The sequence below is a fragment of the Vipera ursinii genome, assembly GCF_947247035.1.
Source record: "Vipera ursinii genome assembly, chromosome: 7".
Classification (NCBI taxonomy): domain Eukaryota; kingdom Metazoa; phylum Chordata; class Lepidosauria; order Squamata; family Viperidae; genus Vipera; species Vipera ursinii.
Window position 1 is genome coordinate 21,479,532 of NC_139521.1, and position 17,965 is coordinate 21,497,496.

General features: G+C 42.5%; 1 protein-coding gene across 2 annotated transcripts in view; it reads left to right on the forward strand.

Annotated features, from left to right (window-relative positions):
• Nucleotides 1–17,965, forward strand: part of CC2D2A (coiled-coil and C2 domain containing 2A) — a 258,992-nt gene that overhangs the window by 216,271 nt on the left and 24,756 nt on the right. Inside the window, exons 27-32 of one of the 2 annotated variants that reach the window (XM_083366907.1) lie at nucleotides 3,103–3,123; nucleotides 4,221–4,424; nucleotides 6,356–6,445; nucleotides 6,793–6,906; nucleotides 7,289–7,423; nucleotides 8,552–8,674. In XM_083366907.1, the coding sequence (XP_083223033.1) occupies nucleotides 3,103–3,123; nucleotides 4,221–4,424; nucleotides 6,356–6,445; nucleotides 6,793–6,906; nucleotides 7,289–7,423; nucleotides 8,552–8,674 (687 nt within the window). The remainder of the gene's footprint in view (nucleotides 1–3,102; nucleotides 3,124–4,220; nucleotides 4,425–6,355; nucleotides 6,446–6,792; nucleotides 6,907–7,288; nucleotides 7,424–8,551; nucleotides 8,675–17,965) is intronic. The other variant, XM_083366908.1, reaches the window with a different exon arrangement.

Below are 17,965 nucleotides of genomic sequence, written 5' to 3' on the forward strand. Positions count from 1 at the left end.
CATTCAAAATGAGCCATAATGTTCCTGCAGCCTGCAAAGTCTTCCAAGATAAGGTAGTCCCACAACTTCTATATTGTTCCCAAATTTGCTCCCTACAAAACTCAATATTATCAAAACCAAACAAAATAAGTTTATTAGAGCCATGTTGATGGTTCCAAATAGTATTAAAAAATGCCATTTTACAAATAGAAACATAATTTAGTGGATGCCAGAGCATGGTTTTGTCTCACCTTCTGACTAAAGTTAATTCTATTCCCTGTAGGTTTGACCCCATCACTATTTAGAGATCACTTTAAATCATCGTAGCTTAAAAAAGCCCTAGATAAAATTGAGTTGCTTGCCTGGTCTATAGAAAGCCTGGGTACATTAGGCTTTGATAATCCTAGAACTGCCCTTAAACAACAAATCTAGGATTTAGATCTCCAAACAAGCCTACATAATGTGTCATACCCCAATATTTATCATTTGCTTCTAAAAGGATCCCTTCTAACCACATACTTATCCACTCCAATTTTAAAATTTTGTAAGGCCTTCACAGATCTAAGATGGCGGCGCCTGGAATGGCTGCGGCTGCATTGGCTCTTGAAGGCAAATAGTTTTGGGAGGGATAGTAAGGGCTATAGGCCACATGATCAGGAAGATTTTAATGTGTTTGAGCAACATGGTGGAACTAAAGTAACATACGACATACGACCGACAATCTTCGCTGGCATGGCAAGTTTCTAGTTGTTTTGGAACTGTTGGTGAGACCGTTAAAAGTCGTTGGCACTGTTTGAATTTGTTCTACAAGCAGCAATATCTGACTGCTGGCCCAGTGATGGATTGTATTGCAAATCAGGGCTGTTTCCAGAGGAGGCAGAGGAGGAGAGGACCTGGAGCTTATGTAGTGAAGGAACTGGATGAGGTTGTCGGCAGGCCCAGAGGAAGGGAGTGGGGCTTTTGGAGGAGTTGGTGGCAGCAGCAGCGTGCTCCAGGGGCGAAAAGAAGCAAGGCCTCTTTAAGGAAAAGGTGGAAGAGTCAGGATCAGAAAAAGGAAAGAAGGCGAGGTTGTCAGAATACAAGCAAATTTGAGGGCTAATACACATGGAGCCCTATTTCCATCTGTCCTGTGTGCCATCGTTCACTCCCTAGAGACTAAAATGGACAATGTGAAATTTGAGCGGGCCACGAACAAGAAGTATATATCGGAGGTGGTGACCCTTTGAGAGCTGTATGCAACGAAATTTCATTTTGATGTTTGCCGATTGGTGTACATTCAAAGTGACAATAAAGTTATCATCATCATTATCATCATTAATCAGGTTGGATACTATTCCTCAGCAGTCCTTCTTGGATGTTTTAAGGCAAAGGTCTCCAACCTTTCCGGACCGGAGGGAAGGAGAGCAGCTTCAAAATTAGTGCACGCATGTGTGCACACGGGGCCCATGCACACTGGTGCAGCACTAGTGGGCCCATTCATGCGTGCAACATGCACTGGTGCCATGTGCATGCATAAACGGCCATGCACCCCTATGGTGGCTAGCAGCCCCATTCATGCATGCCCATAAGGGCTACACGATCCACCCAGGCTAGCGGCATGTGGAAACAGGCCACGGACACCCGCCCCGCACTAGCAGCCCTGTTCATACTCAGGTGCATGTGCAAATGGGGCCACAGGTGCTAGCATGAGTGGAGAATGCATGCCCATGCATGCATGTATGCACCAGCCAGCTATTTCTGCGGCCAACTGGCCAAGAGGCCCTGGCCCAGGCCCAGGCCGCAGCCCATAGGTTGTCGACTCCTGTTTTATGGTACCCTTAAAATGCACCTTCAGTTATTTCCAAGTGGTCATGGTCCAATAGAAACTCTAGACTGGATGCTGTTATACTTTTCTCTATATAAGGACTCTAGACAGACCCTTAAATATCCTCTTGTGAAGATATTTCCAGGTAGAGCATCAGTCCCCAATGTTTTCATCTTGGTGGCCTGGCACAGGGTGTGTGTGTATATGTGAGTGCCTCAGATTGGTGCAAGTGGTGGGTGCACAAGCCATCCACTCATGTGAATGGAGCATTACATGTGACTGGAGGGCGCTTGGGTGTGAAGCTCCACTCACGTGAGTGGAGAATGCTTCTGCTCGTGCACACTCCATTCACACAAATGAAATTTCGCAAAGCTCCATACACACGAGTGGAGGGCATACGGGTCCACCACTCACACCAATGGAGTTGTGTATATGCCCCTGCCACTCACACACACACACGTGCCAGGCCTGGCCACCCAGGTGGAAACATTGGGGACTTCTGCTCTACCTGGAAATTTCTTCATGACAAGATATGTAAGGGTCTGCCTAGGACCCTTATATAGAGAAGAGTATAACAGCATATGGCCTAGAGTTTCTATTGAACCATCATCACTTAGAAAAACTGAAGATGCAGCTATAGATGAACCATAAAATGGAAAGATGAGGATAAAGTTGGACATTTGGGAGAGTGAAGCAACATTTTCATAAGTTCAAGATCCACACTGCTGGCAGGGGGAGGACAAGGCCTGTTTTCTCCAGAGAACAAAGTTTCTCCCTGCTTGCCATAGCTTCATAAATTTAGGAAAAAACAAGCCAAAGTAACAGTTTTAAATTTTATATCTATCTTTCTATATCTATGTACCTATATAACATTCTCATTTGGAAACAAAAGTACCTGTTGGAATTCTTGTGCTATTAACTTTAACCCTTTTCATTAACCCATTCTTTTAATCAGAAAATACATGTTCAGGTCCAATTACTGTTATGGACGTCTGTTGATGGTTTGATTTCAGAATTTTGAAGGATTTCTTTGAAACAAAGATTACATAACTACTTTTGAGAGTGAGTTTGGTCATCTAGTTTCAATAGAGATGGACAGATTTTCCTTCCCATTATGACATCTTGCTAGAAACCTCACTGCTTTTCCTAATAATCACAGTTCCTTCCTACTTTTGTAAAAAGAATAATTAAATAATCAAATATTGCCCTTGTTATTTTAGCAGCTTATTTTTTTATATTCTTTCACATGATTCTGCACTGTTGCATTTCATTGTTCATATCTTTTCCCTCTTTTTTTGCTGGCCTTCCTGAATCTGTAGATGAATGAAATGTTGAAGAAGGTAAATGATGTTTAAATGTTTTTTTTTAAAAAAAAATACAGGGCTTGGTTAGAACTATTTATGTTTGCCATGCATTTGTTTCCTTGTACACTTAAAAATATTGTTTATATAGAACAAAATAAGTGTCTGGTTGTTTTGACATTAGTAATGTAGAGCATCACACTTGTTACAAGATGAAGGAACCATCAAAAACTTCCAAGACACACTGTGCTTCTAAGGTGGTATGTTTGGTGCCAGAGTAGGGAATTAGGATTATTTAATATACTATAGAGTAGTAGACAGAGTAGGGAATTAGGATTATTTAATATACTATAGAGATAAAATATACTATAGAGATAAAATATACTGATAGTTCCACAGTCTTTACTACTATTGTTACAACTATTATTATATTACTGCACTATTTTCAGAACTTACAGAGAAGAGGAAAAGGGAAGAGGAAAATGAATCAAAAGAGAAATAGGAAATTGAAGAGATGCAAACAAGTGAAAGAGAAATAAGAGAGAAATATATTGTGAACTAGATATATAGAAGTCAAACTTGTGTGTTTCTTTGGCATTGAGTTATAGTTGGAAATGTGTGTTTCAGTGCCCCATGTTTTATTAACTTGGTGAAAATGTCTCAGTTAAGACAAACTTCCTGGCATTTGCACACGACTGTTGTGCAATTCCAGAAAAAGATGCAGCTAAGAGTCATGAACAGGTACTAACTCTGCCCTCTAGTGAGATCTTTTTTGGAATAAAATTAAAATCACACAAAGCACTATGAAAGAGTAAATGAATCAGATTTAAAATATTGGCTGAAGTTTCATTGAATCAAAGTGTTCCTTTGGGGAGGGGAGAGGAGGGTTGGGGAGAGGGGAGGGAGGGTTTTTTTTGTTTTTTTGTTTTTTATCTAAAAATGTATTGTAAAACTTTTCAATAAAAAAGTGTTCCTTTGAATAGCCTCCTGTGCCCTTCTTCCATCCATAACAAGAATTATTTTTATCCAAAGCATTAATCATGAAAGGAGCGGTCTGTGGCTATGATCATATTAGATATTTAGGTCTGGTGCATTAGTTGCAACATTTTAAAAAAACCTGGATTTTTTTCTTCAAGCTTGACACTCAGGAAGATGAGAAGCTTCTTCAAGCAGCTGAAAGATACAAAGCTGAATGTGCCCTGAAATTTCCAGATCGCCAATGCCTGACCACTGTAACTGACATCAGTGGAAAAACACTCTTTGTTACGAGATTCATCAGGGCCCTCAACCCGCCAGAAGACCTCCTACGAGTTCATCCAGACAGTCCACAGCAAACCTCTGTGTGTATTTTTATTCTCTGGGAAACTTAAATCTGTAATATGCAAAGCAAGATTTAATTCTTTGCTTCAATAAAGGAGAATATTTGTAACTCAGAGTTGAAAAGAGGGGTCTTCTGAGCTTGGTCATTTTCTTGCAAACATTTCATTACTTAATTACAGTTGCAAGAAAAATTATGTGAACCCTTTGGGATTACGTGGAGTTTTGCATGAATTGGCCATAAAATGCGCTCTAAACGTCATGTAAGTCACAACAATAGAAAAACACAGTCTGCTTAAAATAATACACAAACATTAGCTGTTGTCATGTTTTAATTGAACATAAGATGGAAACATTCACAGTGCAGGGTGGAAAAAGTATGTGAACCTTTGGACTTAATAACTGGTTGACCCTCCTTTGGCAGCAATAACCTCAACCAAACATTTCCTGTAGCTGCAGATCAGACCTGCACAACGATCTGGAGTAATTTTAGACCACTCCTCTTCACAAAACTGTTTCAGTGTAGCAATATTCTTGGGATGTCTGGTGTGAATCGCTCTCTTAAGGTCATGCCACAGCATTTCAATCGGGTTGAGGTCAGGACTCTGACTGGGCCACTCCAGAAGGCCTATTCTGTTCTGTTGAAGCCATTGTTTTGTTGAATTACTTGTATGCTTTGGGTCATTGTCCTGTTGCATCACCCATCCTCTGCGGAGCTTCAGTTGGCGGACAGATGGTCGTACGTTTTCCTGCAAAATGTCCTGATACTCTGGAATTCATTTTCCCATCAATGACAACAATCCGTCCAGGCCCTGAGGCAGCAAAGCAGCCCCAAATCATGATGCTCCCTCTACCATGTTTTACAGTGGGGATGAGGTTTTGATGTTGGTGTGCTGTGACTTTTTTTCTCCACACATAGTGTTGTGTGTTTTTCCCAAACAACTCAATTTTGGTTTCATCTGTCCACAGTATATTTTGCCAGTAGTGCTGTGGAACATCCAGGTGCTCTTTTGCAAACTTCAAACGTGCTGCAATATTTTTTTTGGACAGCAATGGCTTCCTCCGTGGTGTCCTCCCATGTACTCCATTCTTGTTTAATGTTTTCCTTATTGTAGATGTGTCAACAAAAATGTTAGCATGTGCCAGAGATTTCTGTAGGTCTTTAGCTGACACTCTAGGATTCTTCTTTATCTCATTAAGCATTATGCACTGTGCTCTTGCAGTCATTTTTACAGTGTTAGGCATATGATGATAGCGTACAAATGGCAGGACAGCTGTCAGCAACACATCCAATATCATCACACTGATTGGAGTCAAGGTTGGCTCACTCCTGGCTCCAATTAGCTCTTGTAGAAGTCATTAGGCTAGGGGTTCACATACTTTTTTCACCCTGCACTGTGAATGTTTCATCTTATGTTCAATTAAAACATGACAACAGCTAATGTTTGTGTAGTATTATTTTAAGCAGACTGTGTTTTTCTATTGTTGTGACTTACATGACGTTTAGAGCACATTTTATGGCCAATTCGTGCAAAACTCCACGTAATCCCAAAGGGTTCACATACTTTTTCTTGCAACTGTAGGCAATATCATCAGTGCTAGTGTTACCTAGTTTGAATAATGAAACATCTACAAGAAAACAATCAAGCTTAGAGAGCACTAAGGACCCCTCAGTTCTTTGTTTTGCTAACATTAAATCTCAATGGGCCTGCTTCATGGCATCCTGAGAAGTGAACAAGTCAGACGAAGAACACTGACCTGACTTGGTGTAGCCAAACTGAATTATTTTGGACCAATCTAGAAGAAAGCCTGATCTAGCCTGCAACAAGCCCAGGAGAAACCAAGAGAGACCCACAATTTCTGAAGAGAGGATAAAGTCTTGTGTTTATAATAACAATAGCAGCTTAAACTTCAGGCTAATAAGAGGATTTTGCTTTTGCTTTTTGGTTCATAGGAATTAGTTGCCCGATACGTAGCCCTGATTCCATTCTTACCCAATACAGTATCGTTTGTTGGAATTTGTGATCTATGGAGTACCTCTGATGTAAGTTAAAAGCTTCAAATGTCCTGAATTATGTATCATCAAAGGAAGTTCTTTTGTAATTATGCCAAAACAATGGAGTGTGTATGTGTGTGTGGAATAATTAAAAGTTGCTCTGGGTTGTGATATTTGTTGGCATTAACATTTGATTACATACACCAGCTTTGGGGAGAGTGGAAAAACTGAATTGCTGCATAATATGACATTTTAGGATCCCTAGAGAATGAAGTAGCAGTTTATAGCTGCCCTTTCATAATTCTATCTCTTTAAATGGAATTTAAATTAAGCCAAAATATTCAGTGATACAAAATAGTCCTTAACAGCATCATTTGTCTGCTCACACTTGTTAGCAGTTCCTTGATCTTTTGGCTGGAGATGAAGAAGAACATGCTGTGCTGTTGTGTAATTATTTTCTTGCTCTTGGCAAAAAGGCCTGGCTTCTAATTGGGAAGGCTGTTCCGGAGGTAAGGCATTTGTGCTTTGCATTTCAATAAAACTTCCTTGCATGAGAAAACATGCTACCTCGTCAGTCATAGTCCATACTGATTTTAAAAACAAAGAAAAATCCTGGTTCTGAAGTTATCCCATGTACAGTTAGCAGGTTGTCCCAGTTTCCAAAATAAAATTTTCCTTCTATGCTGCTGAACTGTATTACTGGATTTCTGTTATGTTCTTCCATTGGCTCATAAGAGTGGTTCAGTTTCCACTGAAATGACTGGACTTTTCACCTGAAAGTCTGTCTTCTCCACTTTAGCTAATTCAGAATTTGTGTCTTAAGCATTGATAGGCAAATAGAAGAGGAAAGGGAAAATTGCAAATTGTAAATAACTTTATTTTTCCCACCAGGGACCAACAGCTTATGTGCTATCTTGGGAACAAAACCAATATGTGATTTGGAATCCAAGCCGTGGACATTTTTATGGACAATATGATGCTTTCTGTCCATTGAAAAGGGTCAGCTGTTTGATTTCTGAAGACAATGTAAGTGAACCATCCTCTAGCTGCCCTGGTAGCACAGCCTAGAAGTTCCTGTCAGCTACATAGACTCGCTAACAGATGGTTTGCCTGCACATATGTTTCTTTTCATCCTGCACCAAGAGATGTGCTCTGTAGCTGAGGACAAATATCTTGTGCATCCAGTGCATGCTGAGCTTGTCAGCCTGGCTCCAGCTGACATAAGATTTTTTTTAATAGTCATATGAAAGAGTAGGTGCCTTCTTTCTCCTACCCTGGAAGGCTGGTGCCAATTCTCTTCCAAGTGAACCAGTTCAAAGCTGAAACAAGGGCTGTGGTTGCTTTCTGTTCAAGAGCCAGAATCAAGTGAGCAGCTGGGCAAAATTAGGGCAAGTGGTATCATGACTTGTGCAAATCAACAGGCACAAGCAAATTTCATTTTTTTTCATCATTTTCTGGTGATATGATGTACACTACCAGACCTTTTTATGGTGGCAATGCAGTGTGTGGTAATATGTTTAGGCTTGGATCTGGAGAGCTTCCGAATGTCTCTGTTGATTTCAGTTAAGTTTTCCCCCCTTATTGGCCACATCCTGCCACTTGTGTCAGTGGTTCAAATTAAAGTCAGAAAGAACAAGATAATGTTTAAACAGATCCTCCATATCACCCCTATCTGGCTGAAGGTAAAAGAAGCCTCCATAGCTTTGTGGATTCACTCCAGACCAATTGGTCCTGAATTACTACTTCATAACAGAGATAATAAAAGGGACATGGTGGCTCAGTGGGTTAGGACGCTGAGCTTGTCGATCAGAAGGTTGGCAGTTTGGTGGGTCGAATCCCGAGTACCGCGTAACAGAGTAAGTGCCTGTTCCTCGTCCCAGCTTCTGCCAACATAGCAGTTCGAAAGCACGCAAAAATGCAAGTAGAAAAATAGGGACCACTACGGTGGGAAGCTAACAGCGTTCCGTGCGCCTTTGGTGTCTAGTTATGCCGGCCACATGACCACGGAGACATCCTCAGACAAGCGCTGGCTCATCAGCTTTGAAACGGGAGATGAGCACCGGCCCCTAGAGTCAGAAACGACTAGCACGCATGTGCGGGGGAACCTTTACCTTAACAGAGATAATACTTAAAGAAGTTTTTTTCCCCTCTTAGGTTTGGTTTAATATTCAACAGTATGATTCCCCACTAAGAATAAACTTTGATGTCAACAAACCCAAATTTTGGAAACCTTTCTTTTCTAGAAGATTACCATTCCCTGGTCTCTCCAGTGTTCAGGTAAAGGAACTTTTATTCTGAAGTTATTAGAACTATTGAGAAAGGTACTCTGCCGTTTTCTTAGGAGTTCAGATTAATGTAGCTTATTAGGAGGAGAGGAGTCTTTAATTTTATCCCCTTAATAGCAATCCTACAAGGTGGGTTGGGATGAGAGCTCCTTCAACCCTGCACAGCCCTTTTCTCTATATATATTATAGCATGGACATAACGATTTCTATTGTACAGGTAGTCCTTGTTTACTGATTTCTTGTTCAGCAACTGTTTTAAAATGCAGCAATGCTGAAAAGAGATTTATAGCTTATCCTAAGCTTGTGGCTGTTGCAGCATCTTCACTATCATATGATCAGCATTTGGCCATTTGGCAAACACAGTGTGCATTTATGTTGGTTGAAGTGATCACCATTTGTGACCTTCCCTGACATCTTTCCACAAGTAAAGTCAATAGCGGAGCTAGCAGGAGGTTGCAGATCACAATCACATGACATTCCGTTTAATGACCATGAATGATTTGCTCAAAGACCATACTGGAACTGATATCCTAAGCTAGGCATCATATGACATTCCACTTTATGATCATGTCACTTAGCAACAGAGTTTCTGGTCCCAATTGTGGTCCATAAGCAAGGTCTACCTACATCTGAAATTGCTGAAAGGGGATAATATAAATAAATGATTTTAGTAGTTTAGTAAATAGTATTTGCTTTGCTGATTATTTGTGTTGTTTGTAATACTATGTGCAAGGATGGAGTGTCAGTTTAGCTGCAGAGTTCTTATTATATCAAGTGGTTTACCAGTAGTAATTCTATTAAGCTACTATAGTAGTAGCCAGGGCTTTTTTTCTAAAAAAAAAGTGCTGGAACGCTCATCTTGTTAATCTTTTATTTATATAATTTTATTTATATATTTATTTATATAATTAAACAATTATATATTCAATTCTTAACATACATTAAATTTATTGTATTTAAGGCAAATGTTCATAGAAAATTCCAAACTTTTGTCCAGTTCTCGTCTGGCAAATCTTCTTGACTCCTTTCCTTGCTCTTAGTATCTATGGCCGAATGTCATCCTCTGAGTAACCACAGATCAACATACTTTGAAGGATTGAAAAGTCTCAGAGGTGGTCCGACAAGTTTGATGAACAAAAGTGCTGAAATTGTCTTAGTCTTTAATGAAGGTCTTGTTGGGGTGGCAATTAGATTCATCTGTGGAAACTCAAGTTCACATTCACTTGAAGAAATAGGAATGGTATTCAGAGTCCGTATTAAATGCAACAGTTTTTCTGGATATGTCTTTTTGAGAATATATTCACGGAATCCACAAATCATTTCTCTTTCATTTAGTTGCAGTCTGATTGATAAGTTTCTAATTTCCACTTCTCCAAATGTCAGTTGAGTATTAACATCTTCAGGCCAATGTTTTTGATCAAGTACGTGAGACCAATATGCCAACTCATCGTCTTTGCTATCAAGTAATCTTTTTTCAATTGACACTTTCAATTTTGTATAAAATATACTTGGGTCAATGGGAGGATCCTTTTTTGAATCTCTTTTGTGAAGTAAAACTCCACAAAAGAACACTTACAGCAGCAACAGCACATTTATAATAGGGCCCAAAGTTCTGTCTTCTTTCTTCAAAAACTTGTACCAGTATTTTTATTTTCTTATTTGCCTTATACAAGTCGATGTTGCGGTCCTGTAGATCCAAACTTAAATCTGACAATTCTTGGAGAGTGTCACACATCAATCCTAGGTCCAATAAAAATTCTGTAGATGTTATTTTTCTTTTCAAGCCATCATAAGTGCATTTATCATTTTTATCTCTTGTAGGATCATGCATTGCTTTTTCAAAATGATACACAAGGGATTCAAAATTATTCCATATAGCCAAAACTGTACGCAAACTAGATGACACCCATCGGGTACTTAAAATTCTTCCAATTTTCAGCAGCTCAGTCCCCAGTAATTCTGCACATGAATGCAACTCTCTGCTATTCTTTGGTGAAGCATGGTATATGACATACCGTTTATCAATAAACAATTGGAATCTATTTATTCTTGAAGTTTCCTTGGCAGCATCACCTTCTGATAATTCTAGTCTGTGATTAGCACAATGCCAAACTATAATAGAAGAAAAACGTTCTGACAGCAATTTTTTCACTCCACTTTTACATCCCATCATCACAGCGGCGCCATCGCATGCCAGAAAAATCAAATGTTTTTTCAAATAATCCTCTGTCATCCCATAAGAGTAAAGACATTGGAGTAAGGAATCAAATATTCCTTCTGCTGTTACTTTTTCAAGTTCTACCAAGTCCAAAAACAAATTTACTGGTGAATTCATTCCCATACCTTTGATACAGCTTCGAACAAATACTATGAGGGTAGTTTTTTTGCTTATTGTGGTTGATTCATCAATTATCAATGAAATTTTATTATTGGATCAAACAATTTCTTTAACTACAGTTTTCCTCATTTCTTCACTTATATGATTAACAATATATAATCTTAAAGGGCTTGCCATTGTGATAGAAGATTGCTACCACTGCTCCAGGGTTTGGCTAACTTAAATATGCATAGCATAATTAGATTTATATATTTATATTTATTTATATTTATATTTATTATATTTTTATACCACCCTTCTCCCGAAGGACTCAGGGCGGTATACAGGGAAATAAATATAAAAACAAAATACAAAAGTTAAAAAACAATTAAATATTATGCCCGAATATAAAACAGTAATTAAAAGACATATTAAAACCCCAACCCTAATCCATCAAACCAGGTCAGATTGCTCGAATAAATAAGTTTTTAGATCGCGCCGGAAGGAGCGAAGGTCAGGGGCCATCCGGAGCTCAACCGGCAAGCGGTTCCACAGGTCTGGCGCTGCTAAAGCTATGGATTACGGATTCACATTTCCCATGGATTGTCTTCTGTCCATGGGAGGGAAGCTTGGTAGATTCTAAATTTTATAATTTTAGTTATTCCTTTGTGGCAGGTATATATGAGAACAAGCTGCAAAGGTCTTTAAAAACATGTTTCTCACATATTTATATTTTTGAATCATAAATATTAAATCTTTTTTTTTCTTTCCAATGATCCAAACTAATGCTTTAGAAATATAATTTCCAGTTTTAGCTACAGTAAACAAGCAAATTACACTAAAGCTAAATTTAATGTTACTTGTTAAAGATATTTACTATATTTCAGAAATAGTATTCTTTCAGTCACAATCTTATTCCTATTCAATTTGGCTGATTTTAAAATGTAATGTAAAATCATAAGCACATAAAAAGAAAACAGAAGAAACAGCTGCAAATTAACTCAACAGTTCTATGCTTAGTAACATTTCCATTTAATCAAAGTCCTTGCTCTTTCCAAATCTATTTCAGGGTTTACTTTCTATATACACTGAGAGAGAGAATCTGATGTGCAGAGGTCTACTTGTGCTACCAAAGAGTTGCACAGACTAGGAAGGGTACTGAGAGCAGTAAGAGTCACACAGTAACCACAAGAGTACACTGAGTTGTAAAAGCAAAAAGTATTTTACTTTGAGGTGGTGTAAGAACAAAAATGCACGGTCAAAAATAAACAGTCCAGGTCATACACAATAGCAACAGTCCAAGGAGTAATCCAAAATACAAAGTCTTCTTATCAGTCCAGAGGTCAATACACAGTTGTACAGGTTTATCACAGTAGTAAACCAACAGTACAGCAAAACAGAGCAAAAATAGTAATAGTAGAGAGCAGTGAATTCAGAGAGAGAGAAGCTACATTCCTAGCTCCCTCTTGTGGCCATGAGAACACTTACACGCCCATTGGCCAATTAACTTCTTAAAGTTACAACATCATAGTGGCTTATATATTTCCAACCCAATATGTAGGCTATCATCATATGCCTAACACTGTAAAAATGACTGCAAGTACACAGCGCATAATGCTTAATGAGGTAAAGAAGAATCCTAGAGTGTCAGCTAAAGACCTACAGAAATCTCTGGCACATGCTAACATTTTTGTTGAGACATCTACAATAAGGAAAACATTAAACAAGAATGGAGTACATGGGAGGACACCACGGAGGAAGCCATTGTTGTCCAAAAAAAATATTGCAGAACGTTTGAGGTTTGCAAAAGAGCACCTGGATGTTCCAAAGCACTACTGGCAAAATATACTGTGGACAGATGAAACCATAATTGAGTTATTTGGGAAAAACACACAACACTATGTGTGGAGAAAAAAAGGCACAGCACACCAACATCAAAACCTCATCCCCACTGTAAAACTTGGTAGAGGGAGCATCATGGTTTGGGGCTGCTTTGCTGCCTCAGGGCCTGGACGGATTGTTGTCATTGATGGGAAAATGAATTCCAGAGTTTATCAGGACATTTTGCAGGAAAATGTACAACCATCTGTCCGCCAACTGAAGCTCCGCAGAGGATGGGTGATGCAACAGGACAATGACCCAAAGCATACAAGTAATTCAACAAAACAATGGCTTCAACAGAACAGAATAGGCCTTCTGGAGTGGCCCAGTCAGAGTCCTGACCTCAACCCGATTGAAATGCTGTGGCATGACCTTAAGAGAGCGATTCACACCAGACATCCCTAGAATATTGCTACACTGAAACAGTTTTGTGAAGAGGAGTGGTCCAAAATTACTCTAGATCATTGTGCAGGTCTGATCTGCAACTACAGGAAATGTTTGGTTGAGGTTATTGCTGCCAAAGGAGGGTCAACCAGTTATTAAGTCCAAAGGTTCACATACTTTTTCCATCCTGCACTGTGAATGTTTCCATCTTATGTTCAATTAAAACATGACAACAGCTAATGTTTGTGTAGTATTATTTTAAGCAGACTGTGTTTTTCTATTGTTGTGACTTACATGACGTTTAGAGTGCATTTTATGGCCAATTCATGCAAAACTCCACGTAATCCCAAAGGGTTCACATACTTTTTCTTGCAACTGTATGCACATTCTTTCACAATTAGCATTGTGTTTCACAGCACTTTGGACCTTCATAAAATGGTCTGCAATATTTACATCAGATGAACAATATTCCAGTTGTATTAATTTGTCTTTGACACATTGTCTTACATTTAGATAACGAAGATCTGTTTGTTTAGATCTTGTTCTTACTGCAGCATTGTTTGCCATCTTTATCGCAGCCTGATTGTCCTCATACACAATAAATGGATCATTTACATTTAGACCCATATCTAACAGTAATTGTTTGTACACTAGCAGTTCTGTACATAACACTGATAGACATGAGAATTCAGCCTCCATTGTAGACAGGCTTATGTGCTTTTGCCTGATGGACTTCCATCCAATCAAAGAATCAGACTGCCGACTGCCAAGAATCCACCACGTGTCCTTGCTTCCACGACCAAAGTTCCTGTGTTTAAAGAGAGAGGGGAATCCTACTATGCATGCCCAAGATGGCGGACGTGCTTGGCTGAGCTCCGCGGAGAGTTCCAGCTGTTTTGGCATCCCTGGAGTTTTTGGGAGTCCGTAGGGTCTGCAGAGGTGCTTTCCCCTCTGTGTTGGGGTTTGGTGAGATGGAAGATCAAAGAAGAGAGATGGTCAACGCCTTCTTTGGTGATGCAGCCCTCCGTTTTGTATTGTCTTTGTGAGCTCCGGCATTTTTTGGAGGCCCTCTGTGGAGCCAGGAGGAACCGCGGCTTGGAGGGCTCTGAACAGCTGATCTTCAGAGCCAATAGAGCCGCGGCCTAGAGTGACCTCCGGAATGCCGGAAGCCTGTGAAATGGAGGATGAAATGGCGTTGCTGTGGAGCGGCGGGCAGAGAGTCGAGCTGGAGTGTTGTGGCTGTTTGGTGGCTATTTCACGGCCATTTCGACAGGAGGACCCACAGCTGGGCGTTGGAGTGTTGGTGCTGCATGCTGCTGGCCGTCGGACGGCACAGGTTATCTTGTGTCACCCGTGTTTTATGGGGCCAGCTAGACTTGAGCTGCTGAACTTCGCCAGCTGGTTTTGGTCCCATTTGTTGTCCAACCTTCCTCGCTTTGGAGAAGAACCTCAGCAACCGGAACATCTGTTATCTTCAGGTTTTTATGCCTGGCAATTGCTGCTCAAATCCCTCTTTTCCCCCATGACCCCACTGGACTCAGAAGGTCCCGGAGTTGAGCCACTGTGAGAGAGTGGCTCAGTTATACCATCTGCTACCTCCCTAGAGGTGAGAGATCTAGGGAGGTATGCCTTACCCGGGTTTGTATCCTGTTCCGCTCCCGAATAGGTCTGGGCCCGCTGTGAGAGGGCGGTGCCCAATCTGTTTCGGAAGTTACCCAGAAGGTACCCAGCTCAAGTGGCAGGGGAGCTGGTGGACTGGATATTGTTGACCTTCTGTCTTAGATCCTCCTGTTTGACTATGGGACTGCCTTGCTGGACCTACCTGGACAATGGTTCATCTGCTTTATTCAAGCATAGACTTATTCGCACCTTTGTTTCTACCTCTCCTCTTGATGACGGGCCCAATTATTGGGACACTGAGAGTTGGTTGGGCAGGGACAGGAGCCTCTGTCATAAATCCAACAAGAGGCCCCTGGTTTGTTTTTTATCTAAATTTTTTGTGGGGTTAGGGAGGGGGGAGGGATCACAGGTTTGGTTGGAAACTGGGGAGTATCCATCAACCGCTATTCAGGCCAGGCCTGGGACTGATCACACCGAGATGGGGCTTGGGCTGGTTGCCTCCGGGGCCCCGGAGCGGGGTGTGGGATTACCTATTCCCACGACATTAGGGAATGGCAGCAGGCGTTCGAACAGAGGGCTGCATCAACACCTGGGAGTGCGTCCCCGCTGTCTCCAAGCGGTGATGCGCTCTGACCCTCTGGTTTCGGCCCATGGTTCCAGGAGCGAGGATGAGCAGCCACCTGAGCTCAGGCTTGTGTATCTTAATGCCAGGTCCATAGTCAATAAGGCTCCTCTCATCCGTGACCTGGTTGAGGAGGAGCATGCGGACCTGGCTTGCATTACGGAGACCTGGCTAGGCCCAGAGGGTGGTGTCCCTCTGGTTGATCTCTGCCCACCAGGTTTCCGGGTGCTGCACCGGCCTCGGGCCCAGGGTAGGGGCAGGGGAGTGGCGGTAGTCGTGAGGGAGACCTTATGTCCGCGGGAGGCCACCGTTGTCCAAATAGCCGGGTGTGAGTCTCTCTTGAGATGTGGCCCTAGGGCTCAGTTGGGCTTGCTGCTGGTGTACTTTTCGCCTAGTCGCGTAGCAGGAGCCCTGCCTGAGCTTCTTCACATCCTCTCGGGGTTGGTGATTGAGTTCCCCAAATTTATGATTTTGGGTGACTTTAATCTACCATCCCTGGGGGGATCATCTGAGTTAGCTCGGGAGTTCTTGGCTTCCATGACAACCATGGATCTGATGCAAGTAATTCAGGGCCCGACTCATGGGGGGGTCACACGCTCGATTTGGTTTTTCTATCTGGACGGTGGTTAGATGATCTGGGTGAGGGTTCCCCAATTGTTATGTCCCTGTCATGGACCGATCATCATCTCCTGCAGTTGATCTTCCATTTTGCCACTCCCCGTCGTGGAGTCGTTGAACCAACAAGATGGTTCTGCCCTAGGCGCTTAATGGACTCTGAGTGGTTCCAGGCGGCGCTTGGGTCTCCACCTGCCTCCTTCGCTCACAGCTCAGCCGATGCCCTAGTGGAAGCCTGGGAAAAGGCAGCCACGGAGGCACTCAACCAAGTTGTACCCATGCGGCCCCTGACCCAGTGCAGATCCCAGTGGGCTCCATGGTTTTCTGTGGAGCTCCGGGAGATGAAGCGTCAGAGATGGGGCCTAGAGAGCTGTTGGAGATCCAGCCGGTCTGAATCCGACCGATTGCGACTAAGGTCTTTTATGAGGTCTTATCTCGTGGCGATGAGGACGGCAAGGTTTAATTACTTTGCTACCCTCATCACGTCCACAGATAATTGCCCAGCCGCCCTGTTTACGGTGACCCGCTCCCTCCTTAATCAGGAGGTGAGGGAGGAGCCCTTGCAGGGTCGTGCTGAGGAGTTTAGTCAACATCTGTCGGACAAAATCGCTCGGATTTGGACTGGTTTGGACTCCAACTGGGCAGAGCCTGACAATGAGGACATGTTATCTGGGAGGAGTTCGATCCTGTGACTCCTGAAGACGTGTACAGAATCATGGGGAAGCTGAGCTCCACCACGTGTTTATTGGACCCGTGCCTTTCCTGGCTGGTTTGTGAGGCTCGAGATGGGACACGAGGCTGGCTCCAGGCAGTGATAACTGCTTCCTTGAGTGAGGGTAGTTTTCCCGCCGCCTTGAAGGAGGCAGTGGTGAGACCCCTCCTTAAGAAGCCTGCCCTGGACCCAGCTGTACTAAACAACTTTCGTCCAGTCTCCAACCTTCGCTTTCTCGCGAAGGTTGTTGAGGGGGTGGTGGAACATCAGCTCCTTTGTTCCTGGAGGAAACTGATTATCTGGACCCGTACCAATCGGGTTTCAGGCCCGGGCACAGCACGGAGATGGCATTGGTTGCTCTGGTGAATGATCTCTGGCAGGCTCGGGACAGGGGTTGCTCCTCTGTCCTAGTCCTATTAGACCTCTCAGCGGCTTTTGATACCATGTTTTTCAGTGGTTCTCCTCCTACCTTCTGGGACGTTCGCAGTCGGTGTTGGCAGGGGGGCAGAGGTTGACCTTGAGGCCTCTCGTTTGTGGAGTTCCTCAGGGGTCGGTCCTCTCGCCTCTCCTGTTCAACATCTATATGAAGCCTCTGGGTGAGATCATTCGCGGTTTTGTAGTTAGGTATCATCAGTATGCTGAGGATACCCAGCTTTTCATTTTGACCCCAAACCACCCCAGTGATGCCCTCGACGTGATGTCCCATTGCCTGGAGGCGGTCCGGGTCTGGATGGGGAGGAACAGGCTTCGGCTCAACCCTGACAAGACTGAGTGGCTGTGCGTGCCGGCATCTCGGGAAATTCAGATTATTCCACCTCTTACTATGGGGGGAGTGTTATTACCCCCCGTAGATAGGGCTCGCAACTTGGGTGTCCTCCTAGATTAACAGCTCTCCTTAGAAGATCATATAGGAGCTGTGACTAGGGGGGCCTTTGCCCAGGTTCGCCTAGTGCGCCAGTTGCAGCCCTATCTGGACCGGGATGCCTTGCGTACAGTCACTCATGCACTCGTGACCTCTCGTTTAGACTATTGCAGTGCTCTCTACATGGGGCTGCCCTTGAGGACCACTCGGAGGCTTCAGCTGGTGCACAATGCAGCCGCACGAGTTGTGTTGGGGGTCTCCCGATACTCC